At 39.7% G+C, this 12,626-nt stretch overlaps 1 protein-coding gene across 1 annotated transcript in view; it reads right to left on the bottom strand.

Annotated features, from left to right (window-relative positions):
* Positions 1-12,626, bottom strand: part of TBC1D32 (TBC1 domain family member 32) — a 959,368-nt gene that overhangs the window by 727,835 nt on the left and 218,907 nt on the right. Inside the window, exons 8-9 of the mRNA XM_086926728.1 lie at positions 9,152-9,255; positions 7,136-7,197 (exon numbers count right to left, since the gene is read on the bottom strand). Of these exons, the coding sequence (XP_086782854.1) occupies positions 7,136-7,197; positions 9,152-9,255 (166 nt within the window). The remainder of the gene's footprint in view (positions 1-7,135; positions 7,198-9,151; positions 9,256-12,626) is intronic.

Here is a 12,626-nt window from a genome sequence, read left to right as displayed (position 1 = left end):
GAGGACATCTGCTTGCTGGCAGTGGTACAACAGCCTCATATCTCTGTCTGTGTGCCTATCAATTTCTTCAGAATAACTGCACAACCTTTCTCCTCCCTTTAATCTCTACAAGGATATTTAGCTGCACACAGTAGCACTACACCTTCCTTCTTTATATAATATCTGGAAGGTCTGCTACCTGCAGTATGTGATATTGCATGTTTGTTACATGTTTAATGTCATTTGTTTGTCGGAACTGCAGTATTTCATCTCAATAAAAGCGTGCCTCTTTTTGTTGACTGTGGTCATCACATGTGAATACATGATTCAATCTGTTTCATCATACAGATGATTACGTCATTCATGATGTCATCTGTGAGATCATTTGTAACATAATTACAGTGCACTTGGAACATTATGGCTGCCTACCTAACACTAATTGGGCAAGGTCAGCTGTTTTCAAATCTTGAATCATAACCATAACGTGAATCTGTGGTAATGCTTGATATGATTAGTCAATAGGAAATCAAATAAATCGACTGCCAATAACGTTGACGTTGTTGAAAAACCTACACAAAATATGGTAGACCTTTGCTCCATCATGTTAAGCTACTTTGTTTTAAATTTAATACAAACTGCCAAATATATTGGGGTGGCAGCTCCTATTTTATGTACCGTAGGAATTGTGCTTTATTACTGCATAAAACAAGGGAAGGGATTACAATAAACATGGCATTAAGATATAACTTTGCTCAGAACATATTTTTTTTTCTTTGGTGTACATTTGTGAAGTAGATTTCGAGACACAAGCATTACAAAAAAGATGTTTTGTGAGCCTCGAACTATTATAATTTGAGTAACTAGACAATCAGGCTTGCGACCTGGATTAACTGACAATGATAACTATAACGTAAAATGAATGAGGCAGGCTTAAAGAGAAGAGACAGGTTAATCTTTGTACACTTCACACACCAATGGCGGACCATAGGTATAGTTTGTGAATTATCTGAAGATCGATACTTAGCAAACTTAGCAACTGCCGTTACTTTAAATATTTCTTTGAAGTAAGAGTCCATGGAAGGTATGCACTTTCTAGCTCGGGCTAAGAAAATCATTGATACCATTAAATGAATGTGAACACTTGGTCCTTGTGAGAGCAAAGCTGTTCAGGAACACTTTTATTAAACTGGTCAATGCCCATAATTAAATCTGGGATGCATCACTTTCACATAGTGCTGGTAGGATTCAGTATGCTCCCTAAAAGTATTTCTGCAAAAGTGGTCCTCTTTACAGAACTGTTTGCTGTAATTTCAATATGGCAGCACACAGTCGTCACCTGGGAATGGCTCAAGATTATTTAAAGATGGTACCCCCAGTTCCCAGTTCCCAGACCATTTTGTAAGTTCACAGACTTTGAAAATAAATGATACAAAAATAAAGAAATGGCCTCTGTGGCAATATAAGAGAACAGGAGGACTAAGCACAGAAGGTGTACAAAGGTATTGCACTACACCACTGCTCAATGCATATGGCCGAAGTCTGTGAGTATATTGGATACAGGGACTGTGCAAAAAGGTAGCCGTACAGAGTTTTGATGGTGTAAGAGTGCACTGCAAAGGCTCTGCAAAGAGGCTTTGGTGGTATTGTATGGCCAAAGCATCAGAACTTGCTGTGGACAACAAAAAATCATGCACAGTAGGTTTTCAGGGCATGAGGTCTGGGTGAAAGGAATGGTCAAAACGCCCGCCCCTGTGCTGACTGCTCATTACACATGTCCAAATGTATTTTAATTGGCTCCCGGGCTAGGGCATTGGAAGAAGCCCCTGTATATGGTCAAAGAGCCTCGGCTAAAACCCACACCTTAGGTCTTCGTCCACTGCCCCAAAAGCACAACTCAGAGCCCTCTGCCATGGGTAGTTGGGAGTTCAGGAAGCACATTACAACTTCAGCCAGGAAGAACGAGCAATGGGTTCTTGTGTCAAAAGGAACTGTGACAGGACATGGTCAAATGCACCAAGTATGATGCTCTTGCCTCCAGTACCGGCATTGCTCAAACACCATAACAAAATCTAAATTTTAACTGAAAAACTACTTCTAAAGGAAGTTATGGTTTTTACTTGGATGAAAAAAAGATCTTCTATAGAAACAGAAATCCTTGCCCCTCCCAAAAATTAACTTCACCTACAGAACATTGAAATTACAAACAAAAATCTAAAACCCACTCACATTAACCAGTTACTGAGAGTTACAGAACCATAAACCCATGAATGCACTGCATCACCTCACACATGAGGTCACAAGTGGTATTATGAATTACATTATCAATGTTCTCACTGGTGACATTGCATCACCATTTGTATAACTGATCACAGAATTTACTATGGAGGCTGGGCAGATGAGAGCAGAGACTGGCCTCTTTTCAGGGATCATGCCAAAAAAACAATTTGTATATAGCCAAGGGCTAAAGCAAGCGCTTTCTGTGGAAAAGGTATGTTTATTGATGGGTCGAGGTCCAGCACTTACAACCAGAACTCACAAATTACACCTTTGTCACTGCACTAGGATCAGAGCTACAACTGCCTAGAGATAGAAATAGATGAAGTCTACTAGTCAGTGCAAGGGAACCAGTGTGGCTACAGGCAGCACTACAGTGCACCTTGCTGCACAAAATGATACCATACGCTGTTTACGTAAAAGGTGCCCAATGAAACTCATTACAAATCAATGAAGGAGAAATTAGGAATGGGGGAAATGGGTGCACATGGGGATCAAAAGTTTATTTCATGCATACAAAGACATTGCCAAATGTCTAGTTTAATTATAAGCATCACATCCCATTAGATGTAAAACAAAATCCAGTATAGGTTTTTGACACAATTAGAAGTCCACAGGTGTTAACATATTTTTATGGACTAAGTAAAGGAAAGTGCAAAGGATCGTAAGATACAGTAGCTTTTGTGGTCCCTCGGAAATATTAGAGTAGATAAATCGGAGAATATCATTTGAACACAAAACAAAGTTAGCATCATACTAACTAAAGCAAGGAGTCTATAAATAAATGTATTAGCTCCAGACAAACATTAATTGGTGAGGCTTTTACGTCTAAATAGACAATGATCATTTCCCATTAAGAATGTTGTTAACGCTTGATGGATTTGGGAAAAAGGATAATATACTTTCACTACAAGTAGAATGCCAAAGACTGTTAACCTACAAAGATGAGGAGCAGTTGAGAAGACTAACAGTTTCAAATGAGTGCAAAACTAGATGATCTAAAGATGAAGTATATCTAATATAAGTGATTGGTATAAGGGAGTGGTAACTGAACTGGTGAAATGTTTGAAGGTGGAGCTGAAAAGGGGTGATCGATCTATTTCTGAAAACCCTAAAAAATATGGTAAAAATAAGGGATGGTACTATACTCACTGGCAATAAATTAAAAGCCAGCTGAGGAAATTGAAGTCTAGAAGGGGGTTGAGAGGAGGAAATTATATGGATGGAGCCACAAAGCTAAGATTGAAATATAAGTCTATAGTGAAAGATAAAGAGAAGGAATTTTATAATTTCAATAGGGAACATATCCCATCTGTAATCTCCCCACAAGATAATGTTAAATTCTGGAAATAATTCCAATCTTGAATGGGTAGAAGACATATTATGGCTAACCCTAAGGTTCCAGAAAATGTATGGATAGTCTAAATAGAAGAAACTAATATTAAAGGGTATAGTCAACCGGCTTTAAGGGAATATGAGTATGAAGACAACCTTTTAAGTGTGTTTCCAGAAAAATCTAAAAAATCCATAATTAAAGGACTTATTTCTAAAACAACAGGACAGGATAATCTTCCAGCGATAATAATCAAGACAAATGTTGAATGGTGGACACGGATCTTTTCAGTAGTGATTAAATATATAACAATGACAGGGCATATCCCAGGATGCTGAAAAGGGGTAATAACAAAGACTATATATATGAAAGTGGATTCTTGGATGGATAATGGATGTAGGATTAAAAGTGCATGTGCAAATTAATCTGCATATCTTGAAGGACTGGGTTGGGAGTTATGGTTTAATCCTGAATGAACAAGGTGGATTTGAGGGTGTTCATTCTATGTTGGACCATTGTTTTAGCCTATGATCAATTTGGTAGAACTTGATTGAGACAAAGGGTAATTTATTCTGTAGTATGGTAGACATTTGGGTAGCATTTGGACAACAGGATGTGGGAGCACACTGTTGACCTCTCAGGCAAGGTTCACCCCTGGCATTCTGGGAAATGCAGTCTCTTTTAGCTCGCACCGACCGCTGGGAGGTGAAGCAGTGTGATCCCACATTGGTTTCCTGTTTAAAAGGCTCCCTCTAGCCGGTTGAGCTGCCGAGCTCGTGGCGAGGCACCTGCGCGCCTTGAGAGGTACTGTGACCTGAGAATACTTTGGCAGCCTGCTCAGCAACTCCAAATATTTGATGCCTAATCTCTACTGACGACGGATAATGATCCAGAAACACGTGTATAGAGATGGCCAGTACAACTTTGTAATTACTAGAGACAATCCTGTAAGCACACACGTTTGGGGAACTGCATTGACCACAATGCTCAGGGGCAACCGGCTGGGAGGTGAAGCAGTGTGATCCCACATTGGTTTCCTGTTTAAAAGGCTCCCTCGAGCCGGTTGAGCTGACAAAATCGTGGAGAGGCACCTGCGCGCCTTGAGAGGTACTGTGACCTGAGAATACTTTGGCAGCCTGGGAGGTGAAGCAGTGTGATCCCATATTGGTTTCCTATTCGGGTAGCATTTGACCTGATAAATCAGGAGAGGCTTTTCAGAGAAATTAATAGAATTGTAAATACCTCATTTTATTATTACTTTTACATGAACTAAATTGGGGAAATTGGGTAAGGGTAGAATTAGATCATAGTGTTATACTTACAGAAAGGATTCCAATTACAAATCGGCTATGCAAGTTTGCTGGTAGGCACCCACGTTAATTGCACTTCAAGCAGCAAATCTGCCCTTTGTTCAGAAGATTACTGTATCTTTTCCACCCCAGATAGGTTGGTGACATATTTTCTGTCTTTTACACGCAGATGATTTGGTAATCATGGATATGACACAAATAGGACTGCAAAGAAAATTGGAAGTGTTTTGCGGATATTATAAAACAAAAGGCTAATAATACGACCAATACCGAATTAATTGTGGTTGGGTCCAAGAAGAAATATTTCTGGTGGTATATTGATAAAAAAAATAGAGGAATCATTTATTAGTTGTACTGTAGTTTAATAGGCCATGATCTTTATAAACTTGATTGTTGCCTGACTAAAACTATAAGCGGAATGAATATCAATTGATGAAATGCCAGGAGTGTCCGTACTATATTGTCTAAATGAAACATTTTAACCAGACCACATACAACTTGTGAAATCCTTCACGTTGCGGGAGAGAGAACCAGAGACATCCACTTTGGAATACATACCAGCAGAACCAATGCTGTGGTAAAAGCAAATAATTATGTGCCTTTTTATAAAAGTGCATATTTGCATTCCAACAAATACCTGTTGCCACTCCCTAATGGAAAATTACACAACATCGTAGGCTACATGGATTTAGGAGGGATATACTTTGAGAGTGATGTAATTCTTTGCATCTTTTCATGAGACACATTCAGCATAAATCTATTTGTAGTCCCCAAAAACATTGCAGTACTTGAACTCCACTACTCTAATTCTCAATGTTTGCAACTTGTTTCTGAACACAATTTTAGTCATACAGACGTAGAGAGGATTTATGTGATTTACACAACAAAATCTCTTGGAGGAATGCATGTTCATAACAGATAGGTTTATTTAATGTGACTCTGCCATGGAATGGCAGTTTGAGGAAGGTCGGATGTGGCGAAAGAGCGAGAGAAAGAAAGAAATTAGAATGCTTCCGAGTTCACTGCTTTACCATACAAAAACTGTTTTTTTTCCAATTTTGTCTGAAGACGTTTGTGAGACCTTGAATGCTAATGTATTCTGCCATATTTTCATTTTCTTTTCGGTTAGTCCACTATATGGTTTCAAAATTCAGAATGTCCTTATTATATGTAAAGTTTCAATGGGGTGTTGTGGCTCTTTTAGAAAGCTATCACAAAATCCATTGGACTGATTCAAAATTATTATCTTGTGTTAGTGCCAGAAATTACTTGTTTTATCAAATGTACCATTTAGCTTTAAATTGGACCTTCTCAAAATGAAAATGCTCAAACATGATTAGTGGACGGATATTCAACAAATTATTATGATCTGATTGGTCAGATGATAGGGAAAGCTGCATGCGTGTTACATGCATTTTATAGAAGCCGTTGATGGTCTTGGCAATACAAGCTCTGGGTTCAACTGGATTAGCTAAAGAGGGGCTGAAGGAATGCTTTTTTCTAAACATCCACATTACAAGACAATTTGACCAAAAGATCATCATTTCCAGAGGAAGCTCATTTGAGTCATTTCCTCAGATCCGGCTATCTTATAACACTCAACGCCCCCAATCTTGCCTGCTCTTTGAGGCAAAGGACCAGGTGCGTTACATGCAACATTACAGAGTACTTGCAAAGTAAAAAGGAGTATTGATGTGGACTGCTGCAACTAATCCACAAATCACCTTAATTTTCACCAGTTAATGTGAGAAGAGGGCTGGAATTGGCGAGACATGGCGAAAACTATTAGAGTAGACTATGGATAGAAGTAAAATGAGAAGTCAACTGATATGCGGTGGACTACCAAAGGCCAGAACACCAGGAAAACAAATGAGCTATTGTTTCAGTCTCTGTCGACTGGTCGCAGTGAGTTTCTCTGCTAAGCTGGTATGACTGATTCAAACGGAAGAGTCAAATGAATAAAGATGAGCAGTTACTGTGCTTCACAGCCAGATGAATGCTATGAACAAGGTGCTCTTATGCACAGTATACCTTTCTTATTGGGATCAAGTCACTGCATTGACACCATGAGTTGTGACTTCTCTCAAAAGCACAGACTAGAAACAAATCTGTGGGGACAAGGTAATCTTGAAATACATACAATGTTGGCAATGTTACAATATTTGTTACTGCATATCTCATACAAATTCTCCACAACCTAACATCTCAATTAAGCACAGTCAACTAGAAGATATCTTACTTTTCGGAATGACGAATCCAGAAAGCCGGTGCTTCCCTCTGGTACTCATTAAGAAGACGGACCTAAAGAGAGACATTTGCAACTGTAGTTAGCTTTCATGTCAGTCTAACTTTAGCTTTACTACTTGAAGACATTATTCTATAGGTTATTTGTTATAATTTGATCAGCATTAATAATACAACAGTAATTGTTTTGTAACAATATTCAATTTATTCAACAAGCAGAGCTCTGCCTGAACTGGCATCAAAACATTTTAGGATGAAAAGACAGATACTTATATGTCTTCTGCTTAACCTTGTATGCAAAAAGCCAAATTGTCACGCTCCACGTACATTTCAATTGATGATTATTGCTTGCATTAGCTACAGCATACCTTCAAGTCCGAGGGACTAATGTAGCACCCCCAACTCATAGAATTTAGGGTTGCAATTGCTGGTTTGCATTTTGCGATTTAAAATAGTGATTTTAGCACCCCACTCAATAAATAGTTCCAACACCACAACTTTGATGTGGCAGAGACATACTGAGGTTTGAAAATGCCCGCTTCTACTTGGGGGCAACGCAAATTAGGTTAACAATCAACAGGAGATGGCCAACAGAGTGCTCTAAGCTACTACCTTGTTACATCACAGAGGGGGGTTACCAAACATAACTTCCATTAAATTCTTTATTCAGAAGAAGGCACAATGAAATGGGCAGATAAAGGGCAAGGCTAGAGCAAAAGAGACTATAATGGGATTGCCTGAGGCATTATACAGTATATGTGGAGGAAACTGTGGGAGGGTCTGTAAACAAGTAAACAGATGAGCAGAGAAAGGGAGGGAGAAGAGTGCTATGAGGTGAAAATGTGTGTCATTAGAGGGAACAACGTCCAGCCACCTGACCTTTTTTTCTTTTCTTAGGAAAAGCTATAAGCAGAATCCTACGCCTGCCTTTGTCAAGTGCACGGCAGCAAATTTAAGGATGACTGCACAGCTAGGAAGGGAAGGTAATGAAGGCCTGATGCTAGAATGTAACAAGGCACAAGCTCAGATGCCAGTACTAGATAGGTCGACGAACCTAGAATGGATTTTTAAATGGGCAGGAAACAAATCTGTCCTTGAAGCTTCTGTTTGCCTTTCCCTCACTCCAGATGAGTCAACGGTGCCTTGGCTTGCTAGATTAAAGACACTGTTGGAAAAAATAGGTTTGCTGTTCTTTTCTTTAAGTAAGAAGGTGCCACGCTGAACATCAAGGTTATAGATGGAGAAGGTTATGGGAATTGGGTCAATTGACAGCGGATTGAGAAGACTGAAGCCAGTCTCATGGAGTCCATCTATCGGTGACATTAGGATGTACCTAGCAGGGAGTTGTATTTTGAGATCTTTAAACTACATTATATAAAATGTATTTATTTTAAATTTAAGTTTGCAATACCGCCATTTGCCAATACTCTCAAATCAGTTGCCCCAGCCGTCTTCTCTCTGGTTATTGTTCATTTTATATTTACAAAGAAGAAAATATTAACCCTTCTTGATGGACCACCAGTCGACAAGTAACATAGTATTTACTATAATACATGAAACTGTAGTGAGGAATTGAAAACATGTAAACATGTGTCCAATACTGCTCTCCCCTTTGCAGTTTCCAAATATACTGAGGTAGAATAGAGGTCACTTTATTCTAGATTGATGGTATCTACATAAAATATTTTGTTGTATGCCTCCATTACATCTATCTTTTTATGTTTTATACAAATTGTATTTACTGAATTGAATTTTCTATGTTACTGTTGGATGAGGACTTTATTTCACAAGCATAGTTGTCAATTAAGTTTGTTCTAGAGAGTTAATGTGTTCTAGAGTGTTAACATGTATTATTAAGGTTCAGATGTTAGTCATTGTTTTAATCTTATTGGTATTCCTCGTCAATTTGCCATATGCTGCAAGACTAAGTCAGTCACGTGAACACATTTTCCATCCACCCACTGACAGGAAATATCTCACTGAATAAAACAATAATGAAAATCAACCATACCTTTTTCAGCAAACAAACAATCTCTGGATTGGTTATGTCTACACCCGAAGAAAGAGGAGGAATTTGGTTTTCAGCAGATGCAAAGAAGATCTCCAAATGTTTAGCTGAATATTCAAAAAAGAGTAAAGATGTTTTGGTGATTGTCTGAGGTGCTGTATCAGTTAATAGGCCAATAATTTGTCTCTCTCACACTTCACAACAAAATTGTCAAAAATGCTTTTTGCCGCAATACTGCTACAGCAAAAGAGCCTGCACATTTCCAGCTATGGTAGCCTTTAATGTACCAACAAAAAAAGAGTACAACAACGGTACAGAACATTAGCAGTGAGACTTCACATGCCCCTTCCTCAGATGCCAGTAAATTGTCTATACCCTAACTTTATTCTCGACATTGCATATAACACTCTACAAGTCACACTTATCTTTACATTTTGTAGCAGTTAACTTGGAGATTAAAAAGTAATTATTAAGATTATCATGGTCTTCATGTTCACCCATATTAACTTACAACTTCTTCTCTAAACTAAAAGTTATCTTTTAATGGAGTCAACATGTCACGTTGAAAGATAAGTCAAAAAGTTCAGTCTTTAGGCCTTATTACTATGGCAGTTGGACGTTGCAGGAGGGTAACTACCCGAATAGTAGTTGGCAGTTCCACCCGACATATTCCAATGCAACTAACATCTAGGCGGTCGCAAACATGCCCTTTTCTGTAGCGGCTTGAGATGTAGCCTGGAAAAGGGCTGCAGCACAAGCCGCATAGAAAAGGGAATGTTTGCAAACATCCAGGCACTGTGTGCTAGGCATCCTGTGTTGCCTGGCACAAGGTGCATGGATGTTTGTGAGGACGCTACCTGAACACCCCCCCCCCCCCCCCCCCCCATGGCCCCATAGTGGCAGCCCACAGGGGCTCTGCTAGGGGCCCCAAAAGACCCTTTCAGGCTGCCTGTTCATGGCAGTCTCACCGCCATGAACAGGCAGTCAGAAAGGGACATCCTAATCCCTACGGTGGAGCCTGCGCAGCCACCGCCCCATTGTAGGGAATAGGAATCCGAGCCCTGTCCAGACAGGCTCCTTGAAACTGTCAGAGGTGGTGGTCTCTCCCCCGCCTAAGTCACTTTGACCTCCAGAATCATAATCCAGCTGTTGGGCCAATGGCATAGATGGCAGTGGGTCTACCATAGACAGCTTGTTGGTGTTGGTCCTACCGACATCGGAATGACACCCTAGGTGTAAAAGATCAAACTTATTATGTGAACAGAATCATATTAGCATCCCGACAAGCGAAGTACCTGCGAACTCATGTATAATTATTAGAGAAAAGGCTAAATTAGAAACATATTTAACTAATTAGGCAGCTAAAAGACTATTCATTTTAATTATACATACGAATTTTAACCCAACGTTGGACATACAGACACACAAAATTGGCTAAACCAGTACAAGTGTGTGACATGTTTTGTCCAAGCTTTGTAGCTCATAATTCACTTACTTGTGCCAATATTAGCATATTTCTACTATAAATAGCACAGCTTGGCTTTAGCTAGGGCTGCTTTTTAGTAAATAATTCTATGACCTATAGCAATCTGGTGGGCTGCTCACCCAGGCCCAAAAGAAAGAACTTTTCATTTGGTCCTATAAAAAAACTTGAGCATTCTGAACTTGCTATGAATAAAGGAGGAGTCTGGGTCACACTGGTTCTTGACAATCTCATTGGCTTTGATTACTTTATAATCAAAAGATATATTGCCAGGAGTTGGAGGGCAGGGTACCCCCACACTGACAGAGTGGAGGCGAGCAAGACCATTGCTGTGCCCTTGAATGGTTGGTCTATGCTGTAAGGGGCTGCCGTTAATAGTTTGATAAAATTTGGGATTCATGTATATTTATGATGTGATTTGTTGAGTGTTTCTCCCCCGCCGTCCTCTCCTCTTGTCGTGGGACCAACTATGTTAAATTCCCCTGCTGGGGCCTTTGATAAGCATGGATTCCGCCCGTTCGTTGTAATGTATTGCTTGGGAATGTTGGAGGCTGTGGCATAAGTCTGCACTAATGTATTCCCTTTGGCGTCAATGGGGAATTTGTCACTGGATTTGATTAATGTAACTGGTTTTAGACAAATAGGTGTACAGTTGAAGGTCCTTCATACTTTTATACTGGTTACTGTCCCTAAAACAATAACAATATTTGGAAAAAGTGTTGTTATTCAGTTTCTAATCCCATTTTATTGTGGAAGTACACTATGGTTTTCCAGTCCTTATCTGGACAACAACTCTAAATTATACCTTTCAATACCACTAATTAAAACTTTTAAATAGGCCTTTTGTTTGTTAGTTATCCAATTTTTATATGAAAATCCTTGGTATTGCTTAATACTTTTATACTTTATTTATATGTACCTCTACTAATCTGCTAATAGTTTGATTTTCTTCGTTTTAACACAAACCACAACAGGACTCTCTATGCACTACCGGTTGATAAATCTCACAAAGACTTTAAAAAAATAGCACTTTCAGACAGTTCACGCATAAAAGAGCTTTAATCAGCTGTACACTTCTTTCCAACTTTTCTCTTGTGTTCTTACAGTCGTGACTAAAAAACGCCTAGGCTTCCTCTGTCAAGTGGCTCTCATGAGACTCAACTTAAACTGAGAAATTTTACTGATTGACAGACTGACATGTGCCTTTTAATGTTTGATTTGCTTGCTACAATCTGTGCTTTATTTATGCAATTGTTCCCGATCATATTTTATACGGCTGGTGTATTCTGCTTTTCATTTAATAGAAAACTATGTTTTATGTTTTTAATGATCTGTAGCAGACCATTCTACAATGAAGTTAAAACAAGCTAATAGAAAACAAAGAAAAATCACAGATGTGTCTTTCATAAGCCAGATATTAACAGGTTTTAGAACACAAAAGGCTGCAAAATGAGTACATGTTAAATTCCATTAGTTACCAAGCATTGCTTACAGTCAAATGAACTCCCATAAGTGTTAGGAATGCAACAGCTTAGTAAATATATGTGCAGATATTAATATTTGTATTAAATTGCATTAATATTTATCAAAAATGCCTACAGAAACAAATATTCAGTCATGAACCTTTAATGTGATGGGGGGGCGTGGCTAAGCACGCAATGGCGGAGGACGTGCTCGGGTAGAGCTCTGTGAAAAGCTCCCCTTCCCCGAGCCAATTATCCGCCAATTTGCATCGAGGCCGCCAGAAATTGCAGGCGGACACCCGCGGAGACCATCCCGACGGACTGGCCGACTTTTGTCCCGAAGCTCCGCCGGGCCGGACCCCGGCCTGCCCTACGGCTCTCCTGCGGACTTGGAGGCCACCTTGCCAGCAGTGCAGCCAAGAGAGACCCCGGCTTCGGCCCAGCGTGAAGGCCCCGGCCCGCACTCCTCGAGGGCCGCCGGCGGACTCCCGGCACACCGGCAGCGACCACCCTCGTCATCACTGCCCCGGCC

The sequence above is a fragment of the Lissotriton vulgaris genome, chromosome 6, assembly GCF_964263255.1.
Source record: "Lissotriton vulgaris chromosome 6, aLisVul1.2, whole genome shotgun sequence".
Lineage (NCBI taxonomy): Eukaryota > Metazoa > Chordata > Amphibia > Caudata > Salamandridae > Lissotriton > Lissotriton vulgaris.
This window is presented reverse-complemented; position numbering and strand designations above follow the sequence as displayed.